This window comes from Symsagittifera roscoffensis, chromosome 1 (assembly GCF_963678635.1).
Source record: "Symsagittifera roscoffensis chromosome 1, txSymRosc1.1, whole genome shotgun sequence".
Taxonomy (NCBI): Eukaryota; Metazoa; Xenacoelomorpha; order Acoela; family Convolutidae; genus Symsagittifera; species Symsagittifera roscoffensis.
Window position 1 is genome coordinate 7,649,709 of NC_087062.1, and position 16,734 is coordinate 7,666,442.

The window sequence follows — 16,734 nt, forward strand, 5'->3', positions numbered from 1 at the left end:
TAACAGAAAAAACTACACGAAAAATTTTCTTTTAATTTTCAAATTAGTGTCGCTTTTTATGCATGGCGTAATGAGAGAACTATACGAACGCATAGCAAGTCAAAGACTTGGACATAATCCACAACAATTGTCTTCAAAAAATGAATAAAAACCCAAAAACTGAGAAAAAAAAATTACAGAAAAATTTTTCTGAATTTTTGTAAAAATTATTTCTTTTTAAAAATTTTTTGATAGCCAAAAAATTGCGTAAAGAAGCTTTAAAAACTAGTTACTTTGGAGTAGGACCGAGTTTTTCGCTACTTAAGAGGAAATTTTTTTATTTGTGGTACCTGATTTTACCGTAGAAATAAAAAAACACCCAAAGACAAAATTCTTGCCTATTTTCAATGGTAGGAACAAAAAGCTGCACCTCACTAAGATTCCACCTGCGTTGCATTACCAGATTTATTTTGCTAGCCTCGATTTGATTTTCTTGCAGCTTCAATAAACTCAAACTCAAATGCAATTTGAATTCTTCACAACGTCTGAAGGGAAAGTTGTGGCGACACTGCCGCAAATAGCCATTCAGCAACATTGTTGTTATACTATTTCAAACATTCGCATTCTTTTCAAGGCACGAAATATCTAGTTTTTTCCATACCCGTCACATTGTTACTGCCTAAGCTGTTGAAATGGCCCTTAAATGATTTTTGGGTGACTTTGTATCGGGGCTTTTATTGCCTCTTATTAAAGGAATTATATGTAGACTTTTCTTATGAAGCAATCTTTACAAAATTAGAGATTTTTGTGACTAGATAAGGTCGCATCATTAGAAAAGCCCTCGTGAAAAATTCCCTCAAAAAGATTCCAAAAAAACCGATACAATGTCACCCCAAATGATTTAAGCGCCATTTAAATAAGTGAAAGCCAGTGAAACTGTTCGAACGTTTTTATTAGATACTTTTTTTCGTAAAATTTCCAACTCTCATAAAAAATCATTTTGTTTTTAATACTGATTTCGAGTTGATAATTTTTCCGAGTAAATAAAAAACTTAAGCTGTTGATAATTGATTTTTTCGACCATATCGTGATTTTTGATCTTAAAAGTGTTGACCTAGGTTGGTGTTCCGACAGAAAGAGTCCACATTTGCGATGGACGAGACAGAGTTCAAGATGCCCCTGAGACTTCAGCTGCAAGTGTGGGACGCAGACGCATTCTCGTCAGACGACATCCTAGGTCAGTTCGTCAGTTTTTCAATTGGACAACGCCTTTTGAAAATTCGCAATTAAGCAATTAATGCCCAAAATAAATGCCACACTTAATCCACAAGCAACCCAGGTTTAACGCTAACAGCAGAAGACTGAACAGAGAATGTTTAATCTAATTTAATTCAGCAAAAAAAAAAGCTTTTTTGGGTCGCTTTTGCATCGCTGGCCTGATTTGACCTTGAGCTTCACCAACTCAAAAACAAATTTCATACTATTATTTTTCAACTTGGACTAAAAAAGAGTTATTCCTCATTATGTTGATATGATTTGTGGTATTGCAGGTTCGCTGACCCTCGACTTGAACCGGTTCCCGCGAGGAGCCAAGAGTGTGCGCAGGTGTACCCTGGATCTGCTGAAGACAGACGGAAGTGTGAGGCAGATGTCCGTCTTCAGGAACAGGAGAGTCAAGGGCTGGTGGCCATTCACGCGCAAGAACGACGACCAAGAGTTCGAACTCACTGTACGTCAAAATTCCTTAGTCAGTTATGACCATTACACGAAAACAAATTAGTTGTCTGAAAAACTCACATCGTTGAGAAGAACTAGTTTTTTCAGCAATCCAATTGACTTAAATTTAAATCGGATTCGCTCTCCTTAGTAATTGCATCGTAAACCACTGTCAGATTTTACCTTCTAAAGTAGACAACAGTAACTAGACAATTTAAAAAGCAAATCAGGGTCAAATCGGCCAAAATTAAACCACAGTTGCGAAAAAACAGATACTGAAACAGAGCAAATTTTCTGCCCACAAATTTCTGCCAGTTAGGTTTTTAAAAAAAGAAAATTGACTCATTAAGTATCAAAAGCAACTGCTGCAACAAAAATTTCTTCGAGTTATCATTGAAAAAAATATAGAATCTTTTCAAAAATGAATGATAAATTTGCATATTCAAAAATAATTTCAAATTAAATAGTTCCCCTTAATTTCAAATGAAAAACTTTTTGTTGAGCTGAATCTTTTTTTTTCGCTAAAATGGAAAGAAAAAAAGTTAAGACCCGTTTTCATTGAAACTGACATTATTTTTTAATCACTAACTCGACTGAAAGGGCTTTGCTCTGATAACACGATCGATTTTCTTTGAGTATTGTTTTCCAACCTGAATTTACGTGGAAAAAAAAACCTAGTCCGTATTTTATTCCGTTTTGAAAATTTCAGAACAACAATTAAATGCTCTCAAAACTTCAGAAAATTATTTGTACCATCTCAAGTTTTTCTTTCGATTGCGTAGGCAGAGTTCCGGGATCGTTCTGCAAGTATCAGAGAACGTTTCGTCCAAGCTGACTTAAGGAAATACACTTTTTGAAATTTCAAGTTTCCTATTTCTTTTTGAAGAAAGGGCGACAAAATCAGGCGAAAAATGAAGAAATAGTGGTTAATACTAGCAGCAAAACTCTCTGAAGTACTTTTAAAACGGGGTAAAAAAACATCGAAAAACTACGGGATTTGAATTGATCCTCAGATTTTGGGCACTCCAGTTTTCCAGTTAACTGCCCTACAAAAATGAGACACAAACGCTAACAGAATTTTACTAACATATGCTTTTGAAATGCTAAAGCTTAAATAGGCTTAAACATGATTAAATTAAAACTAGCGTGTAACGCACCTCCGGTACTTCAAATTTATGACAATTCAAAAAATCGCATATAATGGAAATCAGATCTGCATCATTCGAATGAACTCTGACAACATCCAATTACAGGGTTGGTAATATCAAATTACGTAAAGTTATTCAAGTTTTTTTAATTCAAATTTTGAAAAATCATAAAATTTTGTGAATTTTGTATATCTAAGTTCGTTGAAAATTTTCAAAACGACAGAAAAACGTCACATCTCAGAACTAAAAGCAATTGAGCCATCAAATTTTGACGTAAAATTTGCAGCTCCTGAGAGCATTCTGAAATCCCCCAATTTTAGGGTTAAAAATTCCAAATTTTGAAAAAAATGATTCAAATTAGAGTTTTCTGAAAAATTATTTGAAAAAAAATTACAAAAAACGTCATATCTCTAAGATTTAAGCAGTCATATTTGAAAAACAAACTTGCAACCCCTAAGAGTGCCCTGACAAAGCCTTAATATAAAGAAAGTAAGTTCAAATTTTTTTGAAAAAAGTTATATCTAAGTTCTTTGAACATTTAAAAAAAACACTACAAACGTCTTATCTCGGAAAGAAAAAGCATTTGATCAGTCGCATTCGGACGCAAAAAATGCAACATGAAACTCCTAAGAGTACTATCACAGTACCCAACTAAAAGGTTGAGAATTTCAAATAATGTGAAATTTTCAAAGTCAAAGTTTTCTGAAAAATTAAAAAGAAATCACGTCATATCTCAAAAACTACAAGAAATTGAGCACTCATAATTGGAGGCAAGATTCTTAAACCCTGAGACTCTGAGAATATTCATACAGCCTCCACTACAAAAATGGGATTTTCAAATTGAAAGAGAAAAAAATAATCTGAGTTTTCAGAAATCGTTTTGGAAAAATTACAAAAAGGTATATCTCTAAAACTACAAGGATTTGAGCAGTCATATTTGGATAAAAATTTGCAACTCCGAGTATTTCCTTTACATAGCCTCACTATAGAGATGAGAACTTCAAAATTTGTGAAATTTTCTATATCTAAGTGACTACATCTCGAAAACTACAAGGACTCGAGCAGTCATATTCAGAGGCAAGATTTGCAACCCCTGAGAGTACCCTCACTGTTTCCAACTACAGGATTGAGATCTTCAAATTTTTTGAATTTTTTTAAATCGAAGTTTTTTTGAAAATTTTTGAAAAAATCATAAAAAACGTCTTATCTCAAAAAATACAAATATTTGAGAAGTGAGGTTTGGAAGCAAGATTCGCAACCCCTGAGAGTACCCTGACAGCACTCAACTACAGAGCTGAGAATTTCAATTTTTTGAAATTTTTCAAACTTAAATTTTCTAGAAAATTAAGAAAAATCTCGAAAATTGCCGTATTTTGGGAACTACAAGGATTTGGTTAGTCATATATTGAGGGCAAAACCGCAACACCTGGGGAAGCCCTGGCAGCATCCCAATATTGCGTTGCTAATTTCAGACTTGGTGAAATAAACACTGAATTCAAACTGGAAAATCGGAAAAAAATCTTAACCATTGCAATATACGATATAGCTTAAACGTGAAAAAATTCGTTTGTAAATCATGTAAAAATAATACGTTGAAAAAGCTTAAAAATGACGAGATAGTGAAGCCCCCGCATTTAAATATACAATAGATATAACAACAGTGCCAACGATTGAGCACTTTTATTTGCGACTAAGGTTGGAAAAAAATCTTCGTAATACTACACTTCGCTTCGCCTGTGTAATTATTGTACCGTTGCATGAAATAAATAGCTTTCTTCGGTTCAATTGATGAATTAAGCATGCATTATTGTGTTAGTGTATTAGGATTCAAATGTCGAAGCACATGTAATGCAATAGTCAATTCGGCCTCCTGTTGAAAAATGCCACATCAGCAGCGCTTATATTCGCGACTTAATGGAAAAACAAAACGTAGCCTTGTAGTATCACACCAAGCTTCTCTTGTATAACTAAAGCTAAAATTGTATTAGCATTGAACTTGGAAGGTACAGAATTTATTCGAGTCTAAAAAAACGAAAAAAAAAAAACAAATTATTTCTCGCCACTGGGACAACTGTTCCCAAATTATTAGTATCCCAATCACGGCCAATATGGCTTTAAATTCTTTCTTCAAAGCTTTCTTTGAGGTAGTCTAAAGTCGCTGGAAAAAAAAAACATGACTTAAGCCGTTCATCCTTCCAGTCCTTTTCAGTGACGTCGTTGGAGCATAACTTAAAAATCTAATCGTTCATTCAAGCGTAAAACGACTAAATAACTCTGCGTTGAAACGACAATAAAATCCGTCAATTTTCAGGGCAAAGTGGAAATTGAGTTGCACTTGGTAACAGTGGAAGATGCAGAGACCACCCCCGTTGGGTTGGGACGGGAACCCCCCGTTCCACTCACACCTCCCAAGTAACCATAGCAAACACTTGATTTTTCTAATCTTATCACAGGTTGTTTGACGCAGTCACTTTGGTGTCAATGCTTTTCTTTCAAAAACTTTCTGCTTTTGAGATTGACTACTATTATCAATCTTGAAAGAGAATTTTCAGCACTTTCGGTCAATGATTCACGCTGGTGTCAAGATAACTGCAGCTGCACTGACCCCTTTCAGTTTAAGGATTCATGAAATAATGAAGGTTTCTATTAAATCTTATCTTATCTCGAAATTTCACGACGCAGAAAAATCCTTCAATTTTTTCTAACATTACAAAAAACTTTAATGGCTTTTTAACAATATTTGGACTGTTTTGACACGCTGGGAATAGTTTCTATCCTCAAAAATCCTGCAGAAGGTTTTCTTTCCTCTTGTTAACCTAGAAAGCCATGTCACCGTTTCTTTCTAAAATAATTCAACTCTTTCCGGGTCATTCAATCAGCTCACGGGTAGTAGGGTTCTTTTATCTATTGCAGGGAAAACTGGAAGCGGAGATGCATCTCCTGACTGCCGAGGAGGCTGAGAGAAACCCAGTCGGCTTGGGGCGAAATGAGCCCGAGCCACTGTTTAAGCCCAAGTAATGTCCAGACTAACACCTAACAATGTCCAACTGTCACTAACTGGCTAACTCTCTCTACCTATTAGACATAAAGATCGCTACTAAAATCAATTTGCTCTTTTATGTTTGAGTTGGATGAAAATCTATAGGATTTCATTAACGGGAAAACCTGCTAATAAATGTGTCATCTTTACAGAAAATGTGCCCGTAAACTGGTGATGGAAATTACGGCGGTACTAACTAGGGCAAATTCGGGTTCGACATATTGAATAGAACTGCTCTGAAGCAATGTATACTTGTTGTTATAATCCTTCTTATGTTGCGGTTGCGTTCGTATTTATGTTTGGATCGCTTAACGGCTAATTAAATTCAAACTACCGCATTCAATACGATATATCTGGGCAAGTTTAGCCCTAATTTCTCTCTGAGAAACTGTGTTGAAATTAGACCCTCGTGTTTTTAGTCGTCCTGACTCTACCCTGATGTGGTTCCTGCAACCCCTCAAAAGTCTGGCATTTATGCTGTGGCGCAACCACAAGTGGCTCATCATAAAGCTAGTGCTGATTAGCCTGCTGGCTTTCGTATTGGCCCTTTTCATTTACTCTACTCCAGGTAACTCTTTTGACAATGTGAGTGCGCGGATCATACATAGACACGCGCACTCACACATGCACAAAAAGCGTCTTTAACTTCATGCACTAAAGGCGTCCGAAAATATTATGTTTTTCTATGTTCTCTAATTCCAAAAAATACTTTCCTTAATTAAATTCTCCAGAATTCGCAGTTACATTTTACACAGAGGCGAAGCTGAGCTGCACACCACTTGCGATACAACACAAAAATTATTTTTACAAAACTAGACAGAAAAAAGTGAAAATGTTGAAAAAAAACAGGTTTCACGTCTCGATTAAAGATAACTAGGCGCCCAGCTAAAGCTGGAGTTAGGTGTTTTGATAACTGCGTTATACTGATTGTGCTGAAATTTCAAAATTTTGACTTTTCCCAAAACCTTACTTGTTTCTCTAAAAGAGAAGGGTGAAAATTTATGAGAAATTGAAATCTTCCCGAAAACAAACATTTTTCTTACAAAAATTAAGGAGACGCCGCTTCATTCGATTGAACCCTTCAGCTCAGATTTCACGAGTACTTTAAAAGAACAGTAAAAAATTTTCAAAAAACGGTCAAAAGTTCAAAAACTTGACGTTCCGAAATCAATTACTTTTTTTCTTCAACACGGTCGTAGCCGCGGTAGCGTGATGATTTCCAAACACGATTGGCCATTTAACCTTAGAATGGGCGGGATTGACCAATTAAACTGAGAAGTTTCCAAAAAACGAGCACGTTATTAAAAACTTCTTTTCCGAGAATCATAGCTTTAATTGTGAAACATTTTCATAGCTTTAGTTGTTAAAAACTTACTTGCGCGAAACGGCTTATACAGGAGAGATAAAACCAACCTGTTATTTCAATTGAGTGCCAAAACTCAGATTACAGAGTTTAGTTTTCGAGAAATAGTTAAACAGGTAAACAAAGGTAAACAAAAATTATTCTTTTCCGTAAAAAAAATTGGGTTTAATAGATTATGCAGGGGTCCTCCCACATCAGACTTTTTCGATTGAATCCAAAAACTCAGTTTTGAGAGTGCTGTTTTTTTAGAACCAATAAAAATGTCAAAATTTGAGTTTTCCGAGGGCCATAACTTTTTGTATAAAAAATTTGGTCGTAGTCAGTTAAATGGGGGACTTCCTCACAAAACCGTTCTTAGGATTGAAGCAATAATCTTAGATTTGGGCTAGTAGTTTTTGAGAAAGTTCAAAAAGAATAAAAAATGGTCAAAACATCAATGAATTGTTTTTTGCGAGGGCCCTTACTTTAGAAAAAAAAGGTTGGGCTTAGCTGATCATGCAGGGGCGCTTCCCACAACCAGTTGTTTCGATTGGACCCAAAACCTTACCTTGCATTTGAATTTATTATGAAGCAAGCAATTTAGAAAAATTATTTTAAAATTGACAACCGGCAAGTACGCCGACCAAAGTTGGGATGAAATCTATGAAGCCGACAGTAAAATCAATTTAATTCTGAAAAAGTTCCCAGTAACAAACATTGCAGCAATTGATTCAACTGATTTTGTTTAACTAGTTGTTAACAGGAAAAGATATCTTCATTCCGATTTGATAAAGCCTGCTAATAGCAAGAGTAATAATTTTGCTTTTCTATAAATGTTCATTTGTTACTTTAACTTATAAAACTATTTTTGTTACAGGTTATATGGTCAAGAAAATCCTTGGAGCCTAGGATGTGAGACGAAAGAAAAAAAATGATTCGCAGAACAAATGAAATTCGCAAATAAACATTGTACATATTAACATTTTTTACACATTCACATACTTATTAGGACTCATGAAGCTAAATTTTAGACTGTTGTTTCATTTTACATACAACTCACTAATGGCAATGATATAATTTTGAAATAAAAATATTTCGCAATGTAAGGCCAGCTTAATGCAAACGTCTCTAACCAGAAAATATTTGCAACAATTTGGAAGAGCCTCAAAAATTGGCGAAAAGATGTCAACGTAATCCTATGACAATTTTATTGACATTCAAATCGGATGACAACAACACGTGATACATCAAAAAATGACCACTTTTACCGAACAAGGTTAAAAGTTTTTTATTTGGGCCAAAAAATACTTAATTATTGTAATCCGAATCTCCTTCTAATTGATCTTAGCTCAAGTAATCTATACAGCATCTACATTTCAGCGTAATTTTTGTCTCGACTACTAAGTAGAACACGATTTGCTAGCTGCTAGTAACCTAGCAGTGATATTTCGACTCAGTTTTTAGCTGCCAGTTGTTTGTGTCTATTCTTGTTGTTGTCGTACTGGTCACTCTTTTCCGACACCCAATCAGAGGAGAGGACTGTGTCTTCGAGTGCTTGCCACTGTCTGTGATCGAATTCTCCATTCAACATGAGCCCGCGCATTCTCTTTCTATTAACAAAAAGCACTTCCGTTTTTATTAACTGCTGCTAGGTAAATAGAACGACAAGAAATTAAGACGACAAATAAGCGTTATTACATGCAAAATGAGCAGTTCGAAGTTAAGCGGTTTAAATTTCTCAGAAATACAATTGTGGAGAATTGCGTGTAGCGTCGCCTTAAAGTTCCATCAAAAACAGTTGTTATCTAAACGGGTGTCGCCTTATTTGCCAGTCACCCTATTAACCGTTCAAATTGCGAAGACTGAAAATGTCCAGTAGAGAATATGTACTTGAATAAAGAAGTTTGAAGCATCAATGAGGATTCATTGATCCTTGACTGAACCATTTCAACTGATCGTCATTTGGACTAACCTAATTTTTTTAACGAGACACATGAACTAGATTGCTGGTCTTCACAAACAAACCCCACTTGTTTCCATTGTGGTTACATTTCATCGTTTTGCAAAACACGCAATTGGGAAACTACTTACTATCTCATACAAAGATAGCCAATTGCGTGAAAAAAAATTAATTAATGAACTCAGGGAAACTTAAATCATGACTGAAATATAAAACATAGCCAACATACAGTTGGAAAAGAGTCAATGAACGCTAGTAAAAAGAAAAAAATAGATTTGTTTTTTGAAAAAATATCAACTTTCGAATTTCAAAGAAAAAATAGATGTCCTTAAAGGTCTTTGAATTTCTAGAACAATTATTGATTGGATTTTTTTTGGATAAAATTAACCCAATTTGAGAAAACTGGATCAAAAAGTAAAATTTTTATATCGCTGAGAAACCTGATAAGTTAAATTCCACTTTCGAAACTAGAAGTCGATTACGTTTTTCGAGACCTTTACACTTTTGCTGTTCCATATTAGAGTTTGCTTTCCTTTTACTAATGCATACGAGCTGGACTTCGAAAGAAATCAAAAGTCAAAACCGCGAAAAAAAAATGTGAGCCTGCACAAATTTCAAGACTTTTTCTGCTTAAAAGAATAAATCATCGCGGCCTATATAAGAGTCTGTACTACGTTCATCGACTCCTAATTACAACCATATGATCTAAATATGGTATTTTCGTTCATCAGCACTTGAAAAAGTTTCTAGAAGTTTCCTAAGTCGGGAAGACGTGTTCTCACTGGGATAAACGTTTCAAAGTCCCACCCAACTCAACTCATTCAGATGAAAAATGACGAACTAAGAAAACAAAAGAAAAATCAAAAGGAAAATGACACAAACCGCTAATTACCTTTTCTCTGAAGTTCGAAAACATATTACAACTTTAAAACAGAACTTTCACAAGATCAGGTATACATTACTATGAAAGGGGAAAAGTCCTTCATGAATTGAATATAATTTCATCTAAAAATAATTTTGAGAAAATAATTTAGAATTTTGTCGAAGTTGACCTTTGAATATTTCAGCTAAGCTGAAAATATTTGATCGGTCAATAATGATGAACAAAATCTCCAACGCTTTTTCGAAAGAACATCCACTGTTTCATAAAAACCCCACATCAAAAAATATAAATCCACACTGAAAAGAGCGATACTAAATGCCAGTAATTCCGTTAAATGCTAATGTCTTTAAATCAATATCATAAGAGAAGCAGAGTAAAGCATGGCAGGTGTGCTGCAGCAGTGGTGGCTGACCTTGACTCGAAGCGCACTTTGCTGTCAATGTCTCGCTCGGGGAATTTGATCCACTCCCTCGATCCCACCCCCTGTCTACCCTGGGGCACCAACACCTCCTTCTGCTCAACTTCGCCATCATGGCCACTAACCACGTGACCTGAAATGAAATGCAAAGTTTTACTTCAAAGAACGAGTCAATTTGGTAAATTCTGCCATTTATTCCGGTTGGAGCGCCAGAGCATTCAGACGAATTGCTTCGAGACAAACGTAAAAGCATGCTGCTTTGCTGAGCTTACTACTCCATTTGGCTTAAACTTGTACGAAAATGCACATGAGTCCAAAGTTCCTTCACAACTTCGATGATAGGAACAATAGAACCATTTTTCGGACATTTTTAACATTTGTTACAAATGACTTAATAATCGGTTAAGAAAAACGTTTCATTTGAAAAATCAAAACGTTTCTTCTTGACGATGGGAAACTAAAAGGACAGTTAAAAATTCATGTATGTGCATTAATGCGGGCAGTCCCCCATTTTATTATGTATTCTATATCGCAAATAACTACTCCGATTGTCCCGGTCGATTAATGTTACCTGTTTCGCATCGCATTATGGTGTCCTCCTCATTTTTGCGGAAGGTCTGTTGCGAGACTAGAGGGTCCACACTTCTGTCATATCGAACTTTGTTCTGAAACAAAAACATGAAATCATCTAAGTCTACCATTAGCGAAGGCTAGTCAGCTAATGCGTTGGGAAGACTTGATGTGATTTAAGTACAACCTTGTCGTAGGTTTTGTCAAAAGTGACCACTTTCATTGGATCGTACTGCTCAACATCAAACGTCTCCAGAAACACGTGGCCCTAAAACGAATAACTATTGCTTGCACTGTACAAATGAAGACTTAATGGAACCATTATCCCATTAAAGGTAAAATTTGTTTATTAATAGAAGGAAACTTTAAATGTCTCTTGTACTTTTCAGACTAAAGAAAACAGTTTTTTTTTTTAAAAGTCATATCGATTTAACCTCATTATACTTCATACGAACCAGAACATAACCTTCCCCTGAAATACTGAAAACAATAAAACAACCAGGCAAAAAACTTTTTCTATAGAGATGTACTATAAACAAGGCGTAAACTAGTCAAGACGAACATGTTTTAAAGTTGAAACGAAAAAAGCAAGCGCTGCTCCTCAACGAAACAACCAAAACATGACGACAAAAAGTGTCACGCACCAGTTGGTTTCTGTGCTGGAGGTAGTTGTCGAACTCCTTCAGTCGCACCTCCCTCAAGTCGGGGTAGTAGCTACCACCCATGATCTGTTCTATCTGATCAACCATTGGTTCATACACTCTGTCGTTCCATTTCTTGTGCAGAATCTCCTTCTTGCGCTGCTGAGTCAGTTTACGGTGACTCAGAAAATTGTTAATATCCTGGAAATTTAACTCAGTATAAGAATCACATTAGGGCAAATTAACACTTTAAAATTAGATATTTACATTCGCTTATTTGATCAAATTCAGAATAATTCTTCAAGCATCGGAAGATGTTTTATTCCTTCAACTGATCACACATAAAGCAAATCGTCAATTATCGTTCTATGAAACAAAAACTCCAACATACCTTGACAAAAGTGTTTTCAGTTTCCAGGAGAGGGTCGTAGACGTTCCTGGTTCGGATCAGATCGCTATCAGCTCTCTCCTAAATAAAACGATTGGTTAAGCTTCAAATTACCTATTTGATCTAGAGAACACTTTTACACTAGTCTTTCAACTTCAGCTCTAAATGATTTCACTGATATATTTCCATTAATTACTCCTGACTCTGAATTGTTTTTCGTTGTGCTTCATGATCCGATTGTATCTAACGTCTATTTTTCAATTATACGAAGGAAAATTTTTGTCTCAAAACTGAAAAAATCAGTTTCATTAGAGCAAAATAATCATTCTTTACACTGCTTTTTACACTGAGATAATTATAACCTGAATTCCTTTGATGCTTTTTTCATTGATCCAATTTCGGATTTTTTCTGTGTTGTCAAGTGTAGATTGCGTGGAAGACTGACGGAGATCGAATTTCCGAGTATCTTCTCTCTAAAAATAAGCACAGATGAAATCCGGTATTCGCCAATATAGCATCACAAAATGCACTCACAAACCTCTATGACATTTGGCTCAAACTGTACAGAATTCATATCATAACTGAAGTATCGAAACACCGATGTTGTATACGAAAAAGAATCGGTTTAATGGCATGTATATTGTCGACGATGCAACTAAATAACTGCGGTAGCCTCCAGGGAAAGCTAAGCTGCAGGAAAATGAATGCATGGCACAGAGTCGACGTGGCTGGCTTCGCGCTTCCCACATTTCTTTAGATTTCAACTTTTTTTAATTTTTAAAATAAATCACAAGGCTCTGAAGAAACCAAAATAATCTTCGAAAGTAGTTTTTATCAATAATAGTGCCCAGTACACAGGCGGGGTTAGTAACCTGTATTTCGAGGGAGATTCTCTGCTTAAGAAAGCTACCTGCCTGGATTCCTCGGTACACATGCTCAAGTTTTTACAGAGCTTGCTTAGAAAAATCACTGCTGCTGCTGGCTGAACCCTGAACTTCAAAGGCTATTGGTTTTTTAGAAGGTCAAATAAAACTTCCGTCATGATTGGTTGAAAATGATATCCATCATTCATTAAATCTATATTTGTCGGTTGTGCAACCTTCCGCCTCGTTTGCCGCCGTTCCAGGTTTAAAAACCGAGCCGGTGCTTATTCTACTTGGAGCTAAGGAGTCAACTACTATTTTATCCCACTGAGCTGCCTACCAACAGCTCATGGGACAAGCGTCGCAATGCCTGGTTGCTTCTGATCTGTACTGCGGTGTCGTGTCTTTAAAACAAAAAGAAAGCCAGCAGAGGAGAAACTTTGCCTTTTAAGGACGAATTTGAATGCCTAGAGATACTTCTTGCATCTTTTCAAAAGATAGAGTAGGCTACCCATATTCGGTAACGTCTTGTCTGCAGACGCATCTATGTTTTCCACATATTTTTGAACATAAGCGGAACCCAATAGCGATTCTAAGCAGCCGATTAAAAAATTCCAATTCATCATAAGCAAGCAAGGCAAGCTAGTCGACAAATTTGAAGTGAAAGTCAATGTTAAAAAAAATGAGACAAAAAAGATGGAAAGAAACTATACCTAAAAATTTCAAATCATTTTTGTCTCTACTTATTTCCTTATAGAAATTTTGACCTTCACGAGCATTGAAATACAGTAGGACAACTAAGTCGACAATACTTGGTTGAACGATCGTAGTGCTGAAAACGTTGGCAAAAAGAAAAAAAAAACAATTTAATTGCGAGATGAAAACATTTTCAAACAGACAAATGTGTGCAAAGCTCTTGCTTTCAATTGTAGTTTAACAAAAAACAAAGGGAAACAATAGTAGCCCGTTTTTTATTCCTTGTATGATGAGACAATCTGAAAAAAATTGCCTATTCGATAGTAGGAGTAAAGTAAAGTAATCTCCACATTTTTTTCTCAAAAAAAGTAGAGCAAAAAAAAACAGGTTCACAAAATGTTTTAAAAATTTCCTCAAGTTTTTGGTACTCAATTTATTTGAATTAATTTCACTTTTTCGAAACTAAAACTTTTCATCTTCATTTGAATCGTTACCATGCATCGTTAGCATGAACCGTTAGCATGAATCGTTAGCATGCTCGCTCGCTTCATTCTTTCAAAATGTAAGATTCGCCCGTATGTACAAACGGAAAAAAATAAAGCCAGGTTCTGAATCGACTGACTAGCGTCTAAACACAGCTTCACATGCTTTTAACCTTCTCTATCAAAGCCAGTTCTATGTGTGGTTCCTTAACATCGGGTCGACAAATCATTTTTATTTTGGGCTATCGGCGAGATCGCGTAAACTAACTTAGGTACATGCAAAAATTGAGCTCATGGCTGGGTCTCAGTATCCCCAGACCACGAAGTCACTCCTAAAAACAGGGTTCTTACTTAATATCAAATTACTTTTGTTTTTGTTCAGTAGATAAAAAAATCATCATATCCATCGAGGATGGATCAACCTTTTCCCTCAACTCTTAGCTTCTCATCATCTGAAAACGAAATTTGACGTTAGTTAATTAAATTCAGGACATATCCGGAAGTTAAAAAATGTTAAAAATATAGTTTCAGTCTTTTCCCGAGACTCTTCCGGATTCTCGAATCCGGACGAAGAGCGGTCTTGTTGTCCTACTGGAAGGGTAGTAAAAACCTCCCGATACCCCTCCGAATTCCAAGGAATTGCTCGGTAACGATTAAACAGCTACAATCATTACAATTCGGACAATCTCAATCGTAATTTCAATAAAGCTTTCACGTTTTTCTTCACTATCGAGAATCAATGTTGTTGTTTTCAAGCGAAAATCGGTCTCTCTTATTTTCGCTGTTTTCTGTGTTCGCAAAGTTTCAAGGTCGTGACGTGTCTGTAATTTAAAACGAATTTTAAAAAAAATTTTCGTCACTACAAATTAACCTCTCTCAATTCGTCAAATCAAATGATTAATACTGTTAATTCATCGAAACTGTCAATTCTCTCACTTGGCTGTTACCAACAAAATTTCGAAGTTTCCATGCATTTCGGCGCCATTCTGGCCTAATGTCACAAAACAAAAATGAAAAACTTCAAAAAATTTGAGATTACTTTGAATCACGACTTGGAGGACTTTGAAACGTATATCACCAAGCCCCTTCCAATTATCATTTGTAGCTCCTGGTTTAGCATGGAAAAAAAACAGCAACCGATCACTGTGACATTCGACCAGAATGTGAAAAATGCAATCTCTGCAGAATTCGAATTTTTAGCAGCGAGCCTTCCGGATTGGTGATTATTAAGTATTAAGAACGTTATTGGAACGATTGGCCAAACATTCTGGTATTTTAAAATTTCAAAAATTCGAATTATGACGTCATATTTCTGAGAAACGTCAGAAACGGCCATTTTGGCTAAAACAAGAAAGAGAAACAGAACAACATTAGCTGCGCTAACAACAACTACGAAATTGAGATCGGAAAACGACAACGAGTTACAGAGTAACAGAAGAACACTCCGAGTTGCAACTATTGTACTGCTACAATAGTTGCAAGACCGTTGCGAACAACGGTGAAGGGTGAAAGACGGCCTTCCGGATTAAGAGGAAATCAGGATTAACGAGCTTGATCCAGCGGATTCATCAATCCGGAAGGGTAAAGGAACTGAAACTTTTATCCTGTTACATAAACTTTTAGCTTCCTGTCATGTCCTGACTTGAATTTAATTGATATCTGGATTCATTTTGATAAGGATGAGAAGCTAGGAGTTGGGGGAAAGGGTTGATCCATCTTCGATGGAGATGATGATTTTTATCTACTGAACAAAAACAATAGTAATAAAGTAAATAGTAGTAGCCCTGTTTTTAGGAGTGACCTCGTGGTCTGGGGATACTGAGACCCAGCCATGAGCTCACTATTTCTGCATGTAATCTAGTTAATTTGAGTGTTTTGACCGAAGCCGAAAGCAGTAACGTTTTTGTCGACCCGATGTTAGAAAGACCACCGAAAAGTACTGGCTTGGTAGAGACGGTGAAAAGCATGCAAAGCTCTGTTTAGACGTTAGCCAGTCGTCTTAAGACTTAGTTTTGTTTTCCGTCGATATGTATCTTCCGGGCGAATGTTACATAGATGTTTTTATGGCGCTCCTGGGTGTTATTCTTTTTAACATCATGACCGGCAGAACCGTTAACGAGCACTCCGCGCCGAGCGGATGCTCACATTAACGCCCTTATTAGGCCTAAACCGCCGGGGCGGAAGGGTGGTTCGGAGCGCGGAAGCCCTCTGGATTACCGTGAATAGCTTTTTAACTTAGTTAAGACCGAAAATTCACGAACCAGGAAGGGTGGGGGGATCGGCCATTCCCTCGTTCCCTGAGAGGTTCGTGACCAAAAACACTTAAAGATATATATAAAACCAAACAAAAAGTAATATAGTACCCAAGAAAAACGAAAAACATAAAAAATAACCGAAAAACCAAAAACAGTAAAAAAGTAAAAAATCAGTAGAAATCATCCCCCCAGACAAGATGTGATCCGACCCCCCCGTTTGTTGTTGATAGATATATTGTTGTTACAGGCATTTATATCAGTCAAGATCGTTACGATCAGTTTTGTAGCCCGTTTGTGAGGCTTGTACTGTAGGGTTATTTGAGCATTTAAGCACGTTAATGATAAATTGCGCT

At 36.1% G+C, this 16,734-nt stretch overlaps 2 protein-coding genes across 2 annotated transcripts in view; one reads left to right on the forward strand and one right to left on the reverse strand.

Annotated features, from left to right (window-relative positions):
- The window catches only part of LOC134857159 (otoferlin-like), a gene marked incomplete in the record, with an annotated part of 123,098 nt that extends 114,889 nt beyond the window's left edge, over positions 1 to 8,209 (forward strand). The window contains 5 exon segments of the mRNA XM_063873537.1: positions 1,098 to 1,216; positions 1,530 to 1,708; positions 5,757 to 5,857; positions 6,303 to 6,451; positions 8,103 to 8,209. Coding sequence (XP_063729607.1) covers positions 1,098 to 1,216; positions 1,530 to 1,708; positions 5,757 to 5,857; positions 6,303 to 6,451; positions 8,103 to 8,134 — 580 coding nt within the window.
- The window catches only part of LOC134857157 (protein FAM228B-like), a 132,040-nt gene continuing 123,463 nt past the window's right edge, over positions 8,158 to 16,734 (reverse strand). The window contains exons 2-9 of the mRNA XM_063873535.1: positions 12,624 to 12,668; positions 12,448 to 12,558; positions 12,089 to 12,166; positions 11,701 to 11,898; positions 11,244 to 11,324; positions 11,058 to 11,151; positions 10,481 to 10,619; positions 8,158 to 8,835 (exon numbers count right to left, since the gene is read on the reverse strand). Of these exons, the coding sequence (XP_063729605.1) occupies positions 8,679 to 8,835; positions 10,481 to 10,619; positions 11,058 to 11,151; positions 11,244 to 11,324; positions 11,701 to 11,898; positions 12,089 to 12,166; positions 12,448 to 12,558; positions 12,624 to 12,659 (894 nt within the window). The 5' untranslated portion in view covers positions 12,660 to 12,668 and the 3' untranslated portion in view covers positions 8,158 to 8,678. The remainder of the gene's footprint in view (positions 8,836 to 10,480; positions 10,620 to 11,057; positions 11,152 to 11,243; positions 11,325 to 11,700; positions 11,899 to 12,088; positions 12,167 to 12,447; positions 12,559 to 12,623; positions 12,669 to 16,734) is intronic.